The sequence below is a fragment of the Atta colombica genome, unplaced genomic scaffold, assembly GCF_001594045.1.
Source record: "Atta colombica isolate Treedump-2 unplaced genomic scaffold, Acol1.0 scaffold176, whole genome shotgun sequence".
Classification (NCBI taxonomy): Eukaryota; Metazoa; Arthropoda; class Insecta; order Hymenoptera; family Formicidae; genus Atta; species Atta colombica.
In genome coordinates, this window is record NW_017259267.1 from 680,697 (window position 1) to 701,775 (window position 21,079).

Here is a 21,079-nt window from a genome sequence, read left to right on the forward strand (position 1 = left end):
ATTATATGTAAATCATCGAAAGATATTTACAGAGAGCATTGAAAATATTTTGTAAAATTGTTTTATGAAATAATTATATTTTCCTAGAGTCCTAGATTCCTAGATTTTTTTTCCCTTAAGATTTTAATATATTGTTTTTCTAAATAAGAAAATCTATAAAAATAGAAAGATAAAAGTTTTACAAATTAAAACTAATAAATAATAAAGAGTATTTAAATCCCCGCAGGATCTTTTTCGCAAAAAGTCTATTCAATTTCGTTAGATATAATAATTGTAAAATTATATATATGGTACGTTTCAATATCAGATCATCATTAGTATCGCGATGGTAAAATCAAAAATAATCTATAATTTTTATATATAAAATTATATTTATTACTTATATTTGTAATTTTTTTAACCCGAATATAGTTACCTAGGATATTTGTATATCTTAATTGCAAACAAAATATAAATTGTAAAATATTGTTTTGTATAGATATTGTTTAACATATCCTTTCTTTTTTATTAATTATTTTTTACGAATTTTTAAATATGCAATTCCATCGAAAAGCCCGCAATAAAAAAGTATTTTAATTAACATCTTTATTTTTTTTTAGAAATGTCCAAAAAAAATACACTTAAAATGTCTATTCGGACGTTGAAGAGAAAAAACTTATTGATTTTAATGGAACTATAAAAATCTGGGTGATTGTAAAAATTAAATGTCTATTCCCGTTAAAAAATACAATATTATATCTCATAAAAGTAATTTCATAAAAAATTTTCCGAAAGAGTTAAGATCGTAAGATTTGTTACGCATAAAAAGTCTAATCACGTATTTATCTTAGGTGCATATTTAACTGACAAAGGGATAAGCAATTGCAGTCTAGAAAGTTTGTGAATGACGAAGAGAGCGAGTGTATCTGGGATAAGCAATAATTACTTCGAGAACAAGCACGCTTATTCACGCTTACTTGCGTGCTCGCGATCCCGAAGTTCGTGCCGATGCAAAAGGCTTATTTAGGAGGGATGCGACTTGAAAGGCTCCGCGTCTTCGTACCGGAATTTAGCAGCAAAGAGCTTTACCTTCCTCTGCATGACGCCATTCCTCATCGGTCTTTGGAATTAAATCCCAGCCGCTTCCACACCCTCGGACTTACCAGCCCGCACGAATCACGCGAGAGAGAAACGTATTTCCCGACGTGAGAGATACGTCTCTGACACGCGGCTCGCTTTTTTAGGCAAGCGTAACCTTGCACCTCGTATGTGTACACTGTACAGGTAATCGACAGCAATGCCAATAATCTCATGTCTCACCACTCTAGTGTAGTCGCGTACCGCGACCAGAATATTTGCCCGCGCTGCTTTTTCTCTCGTGTCTCTTCCTCTTCGCGAAATATTATCCGGCCGACAGCCGGTGCATCGCATATATCAGTCTGGCGCTATGCGCGCGACATCGAAATCTCCTTACATCGTAAATTCGAGTGCGGTGTATACGGCGGAAGTACCCCGCGTATCGTCAAACCGTTTCCGCGCGACATCGAGAGTCAAGCTTCCGCACTCGGAAAGCGATTACACGGTTCCTCAATGGACTACGTCAAGACGCTGTATCTGGTCGAGTGTTGCGAGACATTTATCTAATATTTTCCTGAGAGACGAAAGATGATTTAAAACGTCCGGTTATACTTTATTGCTACGTTGTCGTAATATCGACATCTTGAAACTAGGGCAACCGATAGTAACCTATGATTCATAGGTGGAGAAACGAATATCGTATATGTATGTCGTAACTCTATATATATATATATATATATATGTGTGTGTGTATGTGTGTGTGTGTGTGTGTGTGTGTGTGTGTGTGTGTGTGTGTGTGTGTGTGTATACATCTCTTGCTTTCGAGTTATGGGATAATATTAGTTACGTTATTTCATCTTACGCTCTCTGATGTATTATCGCTCTAAAATTTCGATGATTTCGAAAGGTGGGATGCATTGTCGTCCCGCGACCGTTTCATCATTGGACAGCAATTTTGTACCTAGTACGCGGCGGGAAAGTTACGATCTGTCGATTCCGGAAATTGGAAAGGCGTAAAAATGGGACGGCACTGGGGACACATCCCTATAATTCCTTCCCCACTCGTAATCAAAACCACGAAAGAAGTAAATTATCTGTCGTTTAAAGTATTGACGTACGGTGTCCGCCATAATTCACGAGGGCGCTGTTTCCGAACAGTAGTTCCTGGATAACTTGCACAAAGGGCTATAATTTATCGGAGCCCAGAATCTTCACTCGGCGGGATTTTAACACCGTGCCGTGTAATCCATCAGAGCGCATAGCGGTGCGAATGCGCCAAATAAATATTTTCACAGAGATATCATTTTACATAAATTCCGTAAAATGATTAATTGAATACGCCCAGATATGTCGAATTCTCATGGAAGGTCGGTGCATGTGATCTGAATAAATTATTGTCCACACATATGACTCGATATGGTTTAATATTCGAGATACGATATGTCAGCGATATCGATGCGCGAAACGTCCGTTTTATTAATTATTATTTTATACAAATATTAACACAACATTGATTAATCTTTCATAATGCAACGTGGATACAAATCGAATATTTCTATATATAAAGACAAATGGCTGGAGGATCTGGGATAAGTTTGCACAACAGATACCGAATACAGATTTCTAGAAAAATAACCGTTATCTGCCTGCAATTATTTTCTATAATCCAGCAATGACTTGTAGCGTATACTACCGGCAATAAATAGTGCGCAAGAGAACTAAATGGTGTTTCCATTTGCAACGACGCTTGCAATTCACTTCTGCGACATCCTTGCTCACAACTTCTGCGCAATGTCTTTCATATCGTCGTATTATTAATGCCCTCGATTTAACCAGACAAGAAATTACACCAAGATACAAAGCGAAGTCTGAGGAGAGCGCAGATACCTTTATCATAGATTCCATCGACATTCTTATATGGACTCTTTTATCATACTTGTACGTAAATCGCGCGGAATGCAATAACTTTTTATTTCATCACTTTATTCGTAATCGGGTCTAAGTATTTATCCTTTGTAAACGAGCGATATTATTTTATAAACTGCTCATTTGATTTTCATGAAATAACCTATGGGATAATTTGATAATGCTTTATTTGAATCTGAGAGCAAAAATAAAAAAAAATTAAAAATGATGAATCCAATAAGGCGGACAGAATTTTAAAAAAATAATCTGATTATTGTAAAATTCGATTTTAGAGAATTTTTTATTACAAAGTAACATTGTTAAGTAACATTGAGTTTCCAGTTTCGTTTTATTTGAAGCTCACCTATGCTACAACAGTTACAATTGATTTCCAAACTGACTTCCAAATGTATTCCATTGATACTAGATTTTCCTTCAATGGAGGTACTATTCGTTTGAAAGTAGAATTCCATTACACTTAAATTCAGTGATATTAAGAATTTCCTAAAAATTTCACGATAATCAGATTATTTTTTGAAATTCAAAGTTTAGAATTCTGTGGTTAGAATCGAATTTATTAACCTCATAAACCCTTAGTAAACAAGTCTTCTTCAAATTTCTTTGTTAGAAAGCTTTTCAAAGTTAACGTCGAGGTTAACGTACATTATACGTATCGGGAAAAGCGTACCGTAAACGTCATAGAAATTTTCACAAAAACTTTGAGAATATTGTCGGATTACGCGTGATTTTTATACACAATTTCTTAATGGAAAAAACTTCATATCGCCATGAAATGTAGAACATGATTAAACGAAGTTATCTAACTGATCACAAATAAGTATAAAAATAAGTATAAAAATAAGTATAAAAAATGAAGATAATTCCTGTTCTTTACAACTTAAAGACATCTTTATATTACAATCAATGCATTCTGGCTTTGCATAATTCGAAGAATTATGGTTTAATTAAGTCAAGTCTCCTTGTGATCTTTCAGAGTCCTTTGTTTGATCTTGTGGTATCATTAGAAGCATTTGCCGAGTCACGTGCCCTATTTTATGCTCGAACACACTCGTCTTTTCATGGCATCTCTTCGGGTATAAATAATGATCACTCGAGGCTTCGTGCTATCGACTTTGATCCCCATTTCTGCGCCACGTGAACTGTATATGAAAGTCCGATGGAATCACCGCAAGAACACCGCAAAAAGCTTGCACGTTACGATGATCTGCCCTGGCCGATTCAGAAAACGCAACAGCGGAAAAATGAATTTCTTGCCTCTTCCTGTATTGATTTCACTGTCAAAGTAATTCCTCTGGTTATTAGTCAATATCTCTATAAACAATTCTATTAGCGCCTCTCTTTAGAAATGCAACGTATAATGTACAATGAGATCAAGATTAATCAAATGATGTGAAAGGGATAATTTTTTAAAAGTTGTAATTCGACAAGGAAATTTTCAAACGTACGAGCGAGGGAAAGTTTCCGCGGAGAGTTCAGCTGGAAACATGCCAAACGCTTCTCCACCAACGTTCGTTGCAGCGACATTGAACGCAACTTTTCTAATAAGAGCATCGCCCCCGATATCCAATAGAATAGAATGTATTCTATGTTACTCTAGCTATTTTTGTCTCGCGAAATATCGTTATATTCGCATAAACGATAATTTGAAATTCCTGCGAAAGGAGTCGATAATCTCGAGGTTTCACAGGCAATTCCAAATGCTCTAAAATATCTATTAAGTTCGAACCTCCTGAGGTGCTTCAAAAAATTGCTTCCCATCGTGTTTTCGAACTAAACCACGATATATGACCGTTGCGAATATACCTGCATGAACTCTCCAGTCGTTGACCTTAAACGGTGAAAAATGCACGATAAATGCAGATGGACCCGAGCCAGAAGCTTTTGCCGTTGCACTGTGGCATTGGTCGCAATTCTTCTGCCAAATCCTTTAAACTCCGATACACATATTTTCGAGGCGAAGGGATTTACACAGATATAAGAAATACTTCTCTTTTCTGCCATAAAGTGTAAAAATAGCTATTTCTTTGAATATTGCGAATACATGTTCTCCGCAGGTAAAAAAAATATATTAGCTGGTGGTGTTTTCTTTTTCAATCTTAATTTTGGAAAATCCGGATCATCAAGACGCCAAAAGAAAACAACTAAATCTCATAAATTTTTTTGGATTATCATATTGATTTACATAAATAAAAAAAATAATATATAATTATTTATTCGTTTTTTCAAACAATTTATTAAAATAAAAAGTACATTTCACAATACAAAACACAATAAATACATACAACATGAAAAGTTTGAGGAGAAAATATTGCGTATATATTGTGCGTTGTATGGTATATATGTGTATATATATATGTGTCTACGTCGCAAAAGCGTCGATAAAACGTTATCATCAATTTTTATTTCGTTACGAAACAATGGTACGTTAGCGCGTTTTGCGGCACACGGTATGATTCTGAGACTTCTACTAGCAAATACATATACATGACGGCGCTGCGGCGCGGCGTTTCGGGCATTGAAACAACAGGATCGAGTTCTCGAGTAATGGCACGTTATTGAACATTGGCGCGCGAGTATCGTCATCAGTGAAGCTTACGCATCACCGGTCATCCTTTGATACGCGCGCTTCGTTAATTGTGAAAAACGAAGTTATTGGATATCTCGTTTCGCGTAATGCCAATAGGCCCCTCCCACCTCACATGAACTTTGAAAAGCAAAGGCTGAACATTCAATAATCCCTTCATTTCTCCGCTACTAACTACCGTCGTCCATTTCGGTTTCGACAACGATTTACATTCCGTTATCTCTTCTGTTTGTCGGAGTTTTCCTGCCTCCTTGAGCAGATAATACCGATATTAGGATATACCGATACTTATAATCAGCGAATGTTGTCGAGGATTATCAAATAACGAATAAGAATCCTTTCTCTTTCCTCAAGGTACTCCTATTTGCGGCCATCCGTTCTCTCATTTGTATTTTTTAAAAACACAAACATGTAATGTGACATTAATGTTTTACAAATGATGGAATAGAAACAATGAGATTTAATCAATCGCTGTCAGATAAGTTGGACCATTAATCGTACAAGGGCTCATACGACGATGACCGGAATCGATATCACATGATTCTTGTATGATTAATAACAGTAAAGAACACGTCTAATTGGCTACATGGTAACTCACTAATTGTAAGCATTCATTATACTTTTGTAAGAACCAACTGCCAATTAAAGGAAAGCCATTATTTCTTTCCAAAGGATTATTTTTCAATTAATTGATTATTGGCTTTCACAAAATGTCGAGCATTATATTGTATTAACACAATGTACCCGTTTACTCGTGTAGACAATTAAAGATTCTTCCTTCATGTATGTTGTATTTTGTATAAACTATCGTTTATTATGGATTAATGCAAACGTTTTACTGAAAATAAGTATATACAAGAATTATGCATGCAAGCATGTAAAGTTCGATAAAAAAAAATGATACGTCCAGGCATCAGTGAGTCAAGAAGATGGTAATCAGTTGTATATGGAAAGAACAATTTTGCTGATCTGTATGTATCTAAATATTTAGATATATACAGATCTGAAAATAATTTTGTTGGATCTTCAAAATAATTATATAGAAAGAATAATGAATAATGCAAAAAATGTTAATATTCTAGCAATCACTTTAAGGGGATCCTAAAGCGAAACTCGAACTCTGACGAAGTCACTAGAGATTGCTGTTTTTTAAGCGCATCGACATGTTTTTATATACTACCACACCAATATTTCACGCCATCTATGATACACGCAGTCGTCAATTTCATGTCAATTTTCGTATAACAAATTCGTCGCGATAAAGTGTCTAATTCTAAGAACTCGACGTTATTTGTTCGTGCAAATTACGCGTTTGTGATCTTAGTGTAACATGGTGTCTTAAGTTGTCAAGTTGTGACAACATCTGCTTGATACGAAAGTTTTGCAATCTAAATTTATGAAACAGTAGTACACAGCTTGAGACGCCATATTATACTTAAGAAATGGTAAAAAATATCAATCAATTTCAAAATTTTTAGTCATTCTCGACATAAATTTCACCTCACAAACACATATTAATGCGTATACTTTAATTTATTCCTAGAAAAAGATTTTCTAATTTGTGAAAGAAAAAAAAGTATTTGTTATACAAAAATTATATGATTTAGTCGATAATACGGCTTAAGAGGATCTTAAAGTGAAGCCCGAAACTTCCGTTCTCAACTAAAATGAACTCCGATGAGATCATTGTTGCCGATAAAATCACATCGATACATCTTTATATATTATATTACTACATCAATACGTATTTACAGCATCATAATAATAGAGAAACTATTATTTTTGAAATATAGCAAATATATTTTTATAGGATTAAGAAATTTGCGATTTTTTAATCATTGAAAACACTCATTATAAATGTAAAAAACATTAATTTTGTTTTGTAAAAAACATTAATTTAATTAATTTAGTTTTCAATGTAAAAAATATTAAATAAGTTAATCCTTAATTTTAGAATTGCAAAAATATTCGGACACTCAATATATTTTATATTTACTGACTCTCGAAACTCAAGTTAGTTTATTCCTTACTTGTTTACCATGAAGTAAGTCATACAAAATATGTGACTTATTTCATGTTGAATTGAATTAACCTAATTTCATAAGATCACACAAATTAACAATGAAATGGGATGTAAAGACAAAAATAGTTCATTTGCTGAACATAATAAACTTGTTATTTTTCATTATGAAAAAGACAAATCATATCGAGAAATCGGTAAATTAATAAATTTGAATAAGAGTACAGTAGCAGATATTGTAAAAAGATATGTTCGTGAAGATCACATTGAATCAATACCTTAGAAAGAACGTCCAAAATTACTTAATTCACAGGATAAACGTAAAATTATTAGGAAAATAAAAGTAAATCCAGGATTAAACGCTACAAATTAACCTCAGAATTATACGAAGAGATTAACAAGAAGGTACATTCTAATATAGTTCGTCGAGCATTAAAAGAAAGTAGTTACATCGATTTGAATTACTTGTAAAAAGTTGTTCATAAATGAAGCGAATCGAAAGAAAAGATTTATTTTCGCCAAGGAATTTATTTCTAAAGAACAAATAAGGTGGAATGATGTAATATTCGCTGATGAGAGCAAATTTAACATTTTTGGATCTAACGGACAGAAAATGATATGGCGAAAAGCAGCAAACAAAAAATTCAAACTGAAAAATTTGAAGCCAATGACGCACGATGGTGGAAGTTTAATGATTTGGAATTGTATTTCAAGTAAAGGAATGTATGAATTAGTTTTCATTGACGGAATTTTGGACAAAAATAAATATTTAAGTATTCTAAAAGACAATTTAATAAAAAGTGCTAATAATATGAATATACCAGATAGTTTCAAATTTTATCAAGACAATGATCCAAAACATAAGTCGCGAATAGTGCAAGAATATTTATTATATAACTGTTCAAAAATATTACATTCTCCATCACAGTCACCAGATTTAAATCCCATAGAAAAATTTATGGAATTTATTAGATCGTAACATACGAATTATGCCTATAACATCAAAAGAAGAATTAAAATTACGATTAAAAGAGGAATGGACGCGCATTACATCAATTATTTAACAAAAATTATTTCTAAAATGCCTAAATGTTTGCAGCTTGTTATTAAAAAATTATCCAACAAAGTATTAAAATTATTATCATTTCTTATTATAATTATTATCATTTATAGATATTTATATTATTGTATCTTGTTAAGTGTTCGAATATTTTTGCGATACCAGAAATTAAACAAAATTCTGTATCATAAATGTAATTATAGAAATAAAATTTATATTTCTAATAACTATAATAAATTTTTCAATTTAAAATAAAAGCCGTAAATTTCTTATTCCAACAAAAATTAGAAGATAATTTCTAAAGTTCATGATGTCCGAATATTAATGCGAATCACTGTATACGTACAAATTTTCTAACTAATCCTTCGTATTAAGTATCTTAATCTAATTCTAAATATTCAACATCGATTGTTCATATAATCTCTAGTTCAAACTAAGATTTGTTTGAAAAAAATGATAAAACAAATTCACTTTAGGATCCCTTTAAGCGACCTACATAATTATTTGGATGATCCAATCAAATTATTTTCAGAACTGTATTTTCAATTCTTCACTTAAATTTTTAAACACTTTAACAACTTTAAACCGTCCTTCTTCATATATCGAAGATAAAAGTCGCTGGTTCCGCATGATTATCGCGATTAAATCCGTCATATCGATAACAATTTCGCTTATCACTCGATGTGACCGCTCGCCTCCAGGGAGATATCGATATAAGAGCGGTGGTTATCGATACTTCGTCACTGTATATGAAATATACGACCGGTTATCGTTAAATCGTAATTAATGATTCGCGTTACGACGAACACAACCGTTGAACCGACGCTTCTACAAATACACGTGCGGGATGAAAATTAATGGACGGAATAATCCCTTTCATTAATCACATTGTGTTGCAGTCTTTTCGCTAACGGCTCTACGTGCGTCTCTGTTCCGGCGAAAAACACGTTCAATAATTCTTTATCACTCCTCAGGATAGGAAGTCCGCCTCGTCCGTGAATTAAAATTTTTAACCACACGGTGGCGATCAAAAGTGCACGCTCATAGCGATATCTTTTCCGAAGGCAGTACGTCACGGAGAAATACGCCGCTTGGAAAACAACGGTAGAAGAAGAACAATAATTTTTAACTTCGCATCATTATTCATACGCGGCTTATTCCATTAACTTTGCTATTTTACCGCGCCATTGCATTGTCCGCCGCTATTATGCAGAAGACTAAGCAACAGCGTTAGCATTAACTTTACATACAGGACCGTAGCGTGGAGCGCTGACATCTCAGCAGTATTGTCTCGGCAAACAAGGCTTATTGCCAAACTATGCTTACGAGACGCTTATGATTTGATAATGGTTTAATGCTTGTATAGACATATGCGCGCGCGAGTACAGAGAACACGGCGTCCGCCATGCAACCTGTTACCGCAACCGCAATTAATTTATCAAGTTAAGACGCAGTTATGTCATTGTCGTTCCTAACACCAGTCATGCTACTTCATGCATGTGCTACGCATTTCGCTCTTCTAGGCTATATCTAATTAGCCGGCACTGTATACCCTCACATTTAAACGTTCTAATTTGTGCTTTAGAGTCGTGCTTATCAGCTTGCCTACCTGAACGAAGATAGAAATCACGCGGGCGATAATACAAACGAAAATCGTTTTCTTCTCTCTAACGTAATTTAATTAATAATTAATGTACGTGTCAGTACAACTTTTTCGAATCGATCGTAGTAATACTGATCAGCGTTACACAGATGAATTTTCTGTCGGAACTTTTATGTCAACGAATGTATGAGTGCATTGCAAAACGAGAAAACGAGAAAACGAGAAGGAAAATTTAATTTACAGACTCGTTAAGCGCCTCGTTCTTCATTGTTTGCTCGTACGCTGATACTGACAGCACGTAGCAAGTTCTCCAAACATTTCCGAAGAGCGCTGGGGTACACGTTGTTAATATTTCGATAACCAAAGCTATCGCGAGGACAGATCCAAAAGGGAGATACAATCAACGGCCGTGCAACACGCAAGGTCACGCCTCACTCGTATTAAAAAGAGGCAAACCGTGTATCCTGCCTACAAATACGAGGGTAAATATGTCGCTTTGATGTCACACAATATCTGCACGCATTCTTCGTTTGTTTGCAAAGCGACGAAAAAATAAAAATTATGAAAGAAAGGTTTATCTCAAACTTGCGATAAGTTTGCGAATTTTTAAAGCGGCCGTGTCATTGAAAATATCTATATTGAGAGAAATTGATCATTTGGTTAAATTAATTTAGTTCATCTTTATTTCGTTGAGGAATATATGTATTTATGTTAAATATAATATGTCTGACTTAATATATTCTTCATTGAAAGAAATAAAGATGAATTAAATTAATTTAGTCAAATAAATCTTTATTAGTGTGTCGCTCTCTTTTATAAAATGACATAATTTAAAAAATTAATCTAATTAAATAAGAGAAATCCTATAATCAATCAAAGTCTTAGCTTGAATATTTCAGTGTAAATTTATATACATATCCAATTCTGCAAGAAAATTAAGTTTCCCAAAAAAGAAAACTATTTTTTAATTTGAAGAAAATTATTAATTAATCAAATAATATGGGTTAACGTTATTAAATGTTATTTTTATCATTTCCGTTTCAATCTTTATGGATTTTCTACAATAATAAGCCATTACTTAAGCTTTTAATCTTCAGCTGTAAGAAATTAACCAATCATAGTTGATTATTTTTTTCACATTCGATTGTTCGTTAATTTTTCTTAATACTTAAAACTTAGATAATGAGCTTATTATAAAAAGCCCATTAATCTTTATAGGATGAAAAAGCCCATTAACCTTTATAGGATGAAAAAGCCGCTATAATGGCGCTGAGGCAATATCATATATATAGTTTGAAACAAGAAAAATATAATAAAATAATAAATTATAACAAATCTTATTCAAAGAAAAACTATAAGATTTGAAAAAGATAGATCTTCGTTTTCCAAAGGTTAAAAAATCACCAATTCTTTTTGAGTTGTAATAATTTTATAGATTTTTAATCTTTTTTGAGTTGTGTTTTGATGATTTTTTTTTGTAAAGTTAGATTTCATTTGAAAATCAATTTTTTAAACTGTGTCATTTTTTAATTAAGGGAGTGAATGACTTTATAAGTACGGATCAACATGCGTTGTCGTTACATATCAAAAACCATGTTTTCCGCGAAATGCGCATTATTTCATGACGTATAATATCGGCTATACGATATCTATAAACCTCGTTCATCTCGTCGAGATTTCAGCCTGCATCAACATCTGTCGCTTGCGCTCGTCGATCGTGCCGCGCTATGGAAGACAAATAAGTGCAGCTCGTCATTGAATCGATTAATAATCATTCTGTCAATTTAAGGATTCACCCCGTTAATGTTCCATTACGTAAAGTATTCATACTGCCGCAAAATCGTGATTACTGTGAGTGCCGGTCAAATTGCGCGAATCAAATCGGTGTATATAGAACTTAATGATACAGTGGTCAGGCAACCATTATACAAAACGGTATTATGCATAGCGTGCATTTGACGATTGTTTGGATTGACGTTATTCGCCGTCGGTACGTCAATTAACGATTTTCTATTGCGTTTTGTTGCCAGAGAGAAAATACGGAGTTAACGATACTGTGCACATTCATCGCATATTCACAAAACTCCGATAAAATCGTCATTCTATTGATAAAGTTCCCAATCTAAATGCGTATTAATAATCAGGTTCATCTTCATGTACAATCGTAAATTCACAGTTTTAAATATTTTGTTGGGAATTTAATATCGCGATATTTATTGAAGTATTATTTTATTATGTCAAACATTTTGTTAGGAATTTAATACATCACGATATTATTAATATTGTATTATGTCGTTATATTGCGCGTCTTTTATTGTCTTTTATTGTACATAGAATATTGACCTACGAATATGTATATATTATATTAAATGCGTTTGTATAGTCTGTATTTTTTTTATTATTATTTAAAATAAGACTATCTACGAGCAAACATAATTACACGCGCATAAAGGAAATGGATGTTGAAATAGATGTGAAAATTATGTTATCAAAGCACCTTTGCATGTATTATCATGTAAAAGACAAGATCGTATCAACTTGTACTAATTTCACCGTTATATTTTACATTAAGCCATGAAATTACGTTTTTCCGTTGTTTATTTACGAACAAAGTATCGCTATTTTTTTTTCGCCTATCCACCCGATGCATTTGCTCACTTTTTCATTTCCCTGCAAAACGAGATTTTGGAAATTTAGCGCTATTTACATTTCGATCCTTTACGCTCATTGGACAATTCGCCGTCGGCCGGTGCGCGAACGTAAACGCATGTACGTCGATCACGTTGCACGCATGAAGGGAATCTGCGATCGATAAACATATAGATCACGCCCCGCGGTACACGAGTAGATACTGGCGATGACGATAGGCATGACGATAGTGAATCTACGCTCTCTTGCAATATGTCGGAAATATACATTTCCATTTATATGGAAATTGCAAAATCACGCTTTTGTCCGATCAATTAGCGGCGGACTATCGGCAGTACGTGAAATCGCGAATATCGCTTATTCGGTTGAGGGGGACTGCTTTCGTTACGACGACCTGCGCAATCCATTATCGCGGAAGATTACGGCAGCGTACGAATGTGAAACGATTAATATCGGTGCCGATCCCAGATATGATATATCGTTTCGATGTTAAGTGATTTAAGAAATGGATGAATAAACATATCGATCTATATATAAGGTTTGTTATCGTCCTCGCTGCACACTCGCGACTAATTTAAAGAATCAAAAGAGAAGACGTAAGCTTAATAGAATAACGAAGTAAAAATTGTGTCAAGTTACGATAAAAATATCGTAAATGGAAAAAAATGATCTCACTGAAGTATTTAAAAGTTTAACTAAATACAGATCTGAATATAATTTTAATAAATTATCAAAATGTATAACATGATTTGCAATGTTACGGAAATGTTGACATTCTAGTAATCAGCTGGAGCGTTTCATATAATTATTTTGATTGTTTCTCTTTTTCTCTTTTTTTCTCTATTTAATAACAAAATCTAATTAAATGAGAGAAATCCTATATTCCGTTGAAGCGGATCTTAGCGCTTAAATACATATTTCTTGTGTAAATTTATAAATCATTCTGATTCTGCATACCGCGCGCCGAAATCTCTTAAAACGCAATTTATGAGCAAAATCAGAATAGTAATATCACTTATTAAATAATATAAGTAATTTAATAATTTTTTTGCTAATAAGCATCTTTATCAAGGATATCGATTATCATACTTCATAATAAAAATCTAAATGAATAAGTTACTGTGAAAATATTACTTTGGACAGAGTATATGTATTTAAGCATTAAAATTTGCTTCAATCGAATTAATAGAATTTCTTTCATTTAGATTTATTCATTTAGATTTATTGGTCTAAATTCGTACTATGAATTCGTACTATATTATTAATAAAATGTTAAATAGCATTAAAAGTCAGAAAATATAGTTAAAGATGTAATATTTATCTGAAATCGTCTGTCTTTCCTCACTCTCTTTGTCTCGTTCTATTTATTCCGAAAATAAAGAAAATATTATTTTACGATTGATTTTAAAATATCATAGATGATAGAAATATTGCGAAAAGTTTTATCTCGCTATCTTAATAGTTCAAGCTTATAAAATAATGAGCGAGTAATAAAAAATATTGCTTAGAGCTGTTAAAGTTTATGTGAAGTGCTTTCATGCTAGCTTTATTTTTTCATAATATAAAATTAAAAGATAATTGTATAAAATACAATCTTCACTTTAAGTGTAGTTAAAAATGATTTACATGATGTTACAAAATATGAAAATAAATAACATGAGAGTAGAATATTTTGTTGAAACTATATAAACCGAAGGAAATAAAGTCTGTTGAGACAAATCGCACTGAGGTTATGAAAGCAAGCTTGCATGTAGGTGATATGCACAGCCAAATCGATTAACACCAACTGCGCGATAGTCAAAGCGGCACGCGGCAAAACTATGTCATAAGCATAAATAAAATATTTCGTGGAAAGTGATTACAGGACTCATAGACGAATACGAATAACAATGACAGGACGCATGACCGAACCAATACGAATAATGCCACCGTGATGAATTGGAATCGCGAATTTCCATCTAATTACTCTGCTGACATCCATCATATCGATCAAACCAAATATGTGCCTACGTAAACGCATTGCATCGATTTCCGATGTTGTAGAAGCCACCGTTGACGAAGTGACAGACACATTAAGAATTCCTTATTAGCTCTTCGAAAAAGATAAAGAATATGAAAAAAATTACGAGGTAGAATTTTTGGAAAGGATTATTAAAATAGATCGTTTTGAGATATGTCTTTTCCTGTCTTAATACTGGTGTTGTAATTATCATTGTTTCAATTATCTTTTCTACTTGACATTGAGAAAAATATTTGATGTTTATAATTATAGTTAAGAGTAATTATTAACAAATACTCTATTTTTATAGTTACTGCTAATATTAAAATAATCATATTTACAGTTCTATCAAAAAATATATAATTGACAATAAAATGACTAAATTGTACTAAATTGTTGAAAAATATTTACAAAATTTTAATAAACATTTTTTTAAATAGTTTATGTAGTATATTTATAATTGTATTTAGTATATTTGTTTAAATTAATTAACATTTATTTATATAGTAAATAAATATTATTCAATGTCAATAAAAAAATGATATTTAAATCAAATTAATGGTTATTCTTATATAAATAAATATACGTTTACATTTAGTAATATTCGTACTATAAACAAATATTTATTAAAATTTAATTAATATATTCTTTCAATCAAGTTAAATTTTGATAATTGCAATCATTCTTTCTCTTAGTGCATGTAAACTGAATATGTATGTGCATCTGACACAAGTATAATTGAAAATAATAAACATTACCTACATGTTTCAACGATAAAATTATCTAAAACACACGCCAGTCTAAATATTACTCGTATAATCTCACGGTAACATTTGCACATGCATGTTACAAGGCCATTGAAATGTTATGTTAGTTGTACTACGAAAGGCTACAAAGGAAAACTGAAAAAAGATTAATTCTCAAATTTAAAATCATTGCAACCTTTTAAAAACTAGATTTAAAAAATTAATTCAGAAGCACTTTACATTTAATTTAATATGAAAAACCTGAAACATTGAACTTATGTGAACATTTAATCTCGATCATGCTAATACATTTGCTCGAAATATCGCATTCATATAACAAATTGTTTCTATAATAATACAAGTGATGTAAACATTATTCGAATGCTCCAATTGTTAAAATTACCGTAACGCGAAGCTCTTATAATTGAAGTGGAATTTTGCAAACCGATTACTGCATTAATGCAATTATAAAGGAAAAAAAAAACAATTGTATAGGAGATACGTTTTACCGTTACACAAACAAATAAATAAATTATTTATTTATCGAATGAATATTCTATAGTTTTTTTGGACGTTCCTCGTGTAATAACCCAGTATGTTCGTCGCAAACTGCATTTCGCTCGGCCGTACGAGCAGCTCGGGGCCATAGGATTAAATGCCACAGCTTATGCAACAGTATATCGTACAACTGCGGAGGGTGCTAACTAATTCAGGGTCGAACGAATTTGAATTCGTGTTCGGCATTACCTTTCAAGAGTCTTTACGTTGATCACTAATAACTGTAGTAAGAATGTGACCACCATTAACTGATAAGTGTTATTGCAAAAAAATTAATTTTTACTTATGAAAATATATTATTTACGAAAATATCAAAGAAGAGAACGACAGAGAGAATTATTAAACATATTCAGAATCGATAATATGGAATAGTCAACCGATGTCGCAAATATGAACGTTTTGTGCGAATACAAACTGGAAATGGCTACATATACGTTCGAGAGACGCGTAACACGCATAATTCAGAAATATTAGCGGTGGGCATATACGGGACGTATATAATATAACAAATTTACTGTCCTATATTCGTGCGTGTTATTATCTCCTTTTACATATCCTGCTGGTATTCGCAACTGCCTATTCAAATACCTATTACATGGAAAAACGATTTTGCTAAAATATCCAATTTAGATATAGATCTGAAGATAATTTTATTGGGCTGAAAATAATTTTATCGGAATAATTAGGAATCTCGAGCCATGAACAATGCTGCAAAAAGTTTTGACATTCTAGCAACTAATTTGAATGCTCTACATAATTATTTTCATACACTGAAAAAAATATAGTCAATTTTAATAAATATTTAGTTGAATACTGCCAACTAAATATTTATTAAATATAAAGATATATTTATTTGATACAAGAAATATTAATTTGATTTAACAATCATTTTTTTATTGAACAAATATTTACTTACTGTAAGTAAATGTTTAATTGGCAGTATTGAACTAAATATGTATTAAAATTAATTATATTCTTTTCTCAGTGTGATTTAACAAAATTATATATTTTTTGGTTTGTATCTAGTTAAATTTTTAGATCTCAAATTGATGTCTAGAACATCGAAACTTTTTATAGTATTATTACTTACTTATCATTACTTACTTATTTGAGTTTTTTCTACAGAATTATTTTAATGATCTGACAAAATTATTTTTTGGATTTGTCCAACTAAATTTTTAAATGCTTCAGCCAAACTATCCTTTTTTGTATACGAAATGAATACTTTGATTACCTAGCCCAATATCACGATAATAACAGTATTTATACGAAGCGAACAAATGTGTCGTGTGATAAATGTTCTCCAATGTCGTTCAGCTGTATGCGAAGATTCAGAATTTGTTAAAGATGTAATTAAAAAAGAGAGTCACTCTGACTTAGAGCGATTGTGCCCTTCAGGCACAACTTCTTCGAGACTCGGTAAAAACCGCACGAACTTTTTTTTGTGCCCGCCTTTGTACACGGGTACAAACCTTCCTCCTTCAAAGAGGAAGGTGTTCTACTTCACGCGAACGATCCGCGTCCATCCTTCCACGCGCTCAACTTGCTATATCGGGGTTAAATATAAGTATAAAAGTTACATATGAGAGAACTATAAGTTCGAAGAAACGTGTACTCGAGCGATGAATGATAAGAAGGTGTCGATGATAGCGGAGTGACTTTAAATACGTCCTGCTGCTGCGGTCGCTAATCGGCGCCACGTATGAGATATTTGCGGACAAGTGTTCTATGAAAAATATTCGCATTCATGCGTGATCCGATTTATCCACGCCAGAAGCCACCCACGCCATCATCGAGATACCTCGCGCAATAAATACCTTCGTATCGCCGCGACGAGAAGGTAATTCAGGCGAAGAAAATCGCGCCCGCAATCTTCGAGAGATATTCATCCACAGCGATGATGTAAATACGAATGATTAGTAATCTACTGGTCCGATCTCGGGTCTGACCTCGGGTTCGATCTTGGCTCATCCTATATACTTTGTTAAGAAGTTAAATATTAATTAAAGTCTGATTTTTCATTTTCTGTAAATATCAAAGGAGCATAGCAATATCTGCTAATCCAATTCCCTAAATTAAATAATGTTTTGTTATTTTTAACTTATACATCATATGTGTCAAAATGTAATAAGTCAATCCATTTTGTGGTTAGTTTCAAAGTCCATATTACGTATGCAAATAATAAGCTAAATTTCAGTTAAATTTAACACATTTTTTAAATTAAAATTTTAATTCCATGTTTTAGTTAAATTAACGACTTTATATTGTGTACAAGCAGAGGCGATAAAAATAATTAAAAATAAATTAAGTATAATTTGACATTAATTTAATAGAGAGTGTACTTATGATTAGACTTAATGATGATAATGCGAAAGTGTTTTTAGTGTTTTTCTTGTCTATAGTTAATACAATATATATTATCAAATTGATGATTTTATAGTAAGTAATTAAAGTTACCACTATAAAACCATCAATTTAGTAATTAACTACAGCTAAAAAAATAAAATTTTTACATTAAATTAAACTCTGATTAAATCTAAACCACAAGTTAATCAGAAAAGAAGAAGCAAACCCTAAGACCCGGTTTTTTATTTTCTAATTAACTTGATTAAACTTAACCTGATGACAATGTAAAAATTATATCTTTTTTAGCCGTGATTAATCACTAAACTAATTTTTAAGTCACTACTAGAAAACTATTAGTTTAATTGAAGTTATAGCTAGAAAAACACAATTATCATTAAGTTAAATTAGGTTAAGGCTAAACCACAAGTTAACTAGATAATGAAAAACTAACTCTAAGAGATCTCCTACTTTGATAGAAAGAATTGAGATTAAAGCAATATTAAAACTGTGAGATAAAAAGAATTTAAAGGCTTAAGAATACGATTAAGCGGAATTGATAAAAAGAGTAAAAGCGCAAGAAGAACAAAAGTGTTATATAACTTAGAAAGACAAGTTAAAAAGCACCTTAACTCTCGCCACCTGGTGAAATACTGTAAAATAAATATAAGGTGCTTTCCATTTAATGACACAAGTCAACACAACCATTATTCTATCTTTCTTAGCATTTCATGAATAATAAAAACAGAATAAAAACAGATGACATTCGTGTTGACTCGTATCATAGAATGGAAAGCACCTATATTCGTCGTCAGCGCGAACTTGAATGCGTGGGACGATCAGCGCTGATAAGAGCCACACTCCGCCGATTACCGTAATAAAATCCACGTAAGCGCGATCGCAGCGACACAAATAAAGCATGAGATAATAAAAAAAAAAAAATTGCTCCCCGGGGAATTCCGCGTTCTCAGCCATTTTTCTTCGACAACAGACGCACGTCATCGTACACCTCCGAAAGGATCGTGGGCGACCTGCCGACGGGACGTAGGCCGAACGATCCGCAACTCATCCGCATCGTTCGCAAACGTTCGACAATTATACCTGCGTAATTACGGCCAACGCGGCACGGCCGTCAGATTCTAGCGTCTGTTTGTCCATTACGGCGATCGATGTTATCGCGCGCCGATTATCATACGGCACATTTCGCGGCTAAATGCGCGACACGATCCGCGAGCTATGGCCTTCTGTCGAAGTGGAATAACACTACTATTAAACAATGTCTCGGTTTGACTTAAGCTGCTACTTTATCATTGCCAATTTATTTCATTATTTATTCCGATAGTAAATAATCATCATTGTAACATAAGAGTCAGTCGTTGTGAAATATATTATTTAAAAGTAGAACCTCGCACAAATACAAACTTATGGCCTTCTCTGTCGAGGCGGAATAATACCTACAAACATCGAACAAAGAGCGTCTCGGTTTGACTTCAGCTGCTGCTTCGTCAGTTATTCCCAAGTTTATTTCGTAACATTATTTATTACACAATAAATAATCATCAGTTTAATATAAGAAAGCCAGTCATCGTCGTCGTCGTCGTGATCTATTATTTAAGAGTAGAGAGACTCGCGAGAGTATATTTCGCGCAAATACAAACTCTGAGTGGATTACCCTGAGAAAAGGAGAGATAGACATCAGTTATTATTTAGCGCAAAGGTGAAGTTATGTTAACAAGTTCAGTTTCAAGGCTCATTCGTTGTCGCTAACGAGTCGAACGACGTTACCGAGTCAATTAGGAAAATCATCTGGCGAGAAAATGCATATCGGCGTTTGTCTGATAGAAAGATTCCGTCGAGAGTTTGACTTTTCGCGGAGAAGCGGATTCCGCGCGCGCGGACAGGCGGGGGTTCGGAAGTTATTGACAGTCGAGCTGTCATATCGGAAGCATCGCGACGAGTGTCGTCGACGGGAGCGGCGGGAATCGCGCGGCCCGAGGCGAAGCCACGGCGACGGCGACGGCGCCGGGCGCGCTCCGTTTCACTTCGCTCCGTCGGCGACGGCGACGGCGCTCCTGACTCGCACTCACCAGGTGTAGCACGGTGTCGACGACCTCCCGATTGGACACCTGTCCCACCTCGATCAGGCCGATCAGCACGGCGAACTTGAGGCTGTCGTTCATCGCCATCGCCACCACCTCCTCGGGCCGTTTGATGTCACTGAACGGCGGGCTCTTGAGGTCCGCCATCGCGACGGACATTTAACGCGATCGCGTCCGCGCGTCCACACTCGCGAGGTTATCGGGGAGGACTAGGATCGCTTCACACGAGGTTACGGATCCTATCAACGGGAGCGTTTCGCCGTCACATGATAATACAACACAAATTGATCTGCCATGTTAGAAAGTGGGCACTGTTGTGAGCACTGCCAGCCGCGCCGGCCCGAATGTTCCTAGGCGGCACCGACACACACACACCGACGGCGCGTGCAAGCTTACGCGAGATACGCCGGCGCTGCGAAACGTCCGGCAGCGGCGG

General features: G+C 33.8%; 1 protein-coding gene across 1 annotated transcript in view; it reads right to left on the minus strand.

Moving 5' to 3' along the window:
• The window catches only part of LOC108686362 (neurobeachin-like), a 96,028-nt gene extending 75,006 nt beyond the window's left edge, over window positions 1-21,022 (minus strand). Inside the window, exon 1 of the mRNA XM_018191631.1 lies at window positions 20,632-21,022. Coding sequence (XP_018047120.1) covers window positions 20,632-20,802 — 171 coding nt within the window. The 5' untranslated portion in view covers window positions 20,803-21,022. The remainder of the gene's footprint in view (window positions 1-20,631) is intronic.
• Window positions 21,023-21,079: the final 57 nt, after the last annotated feature.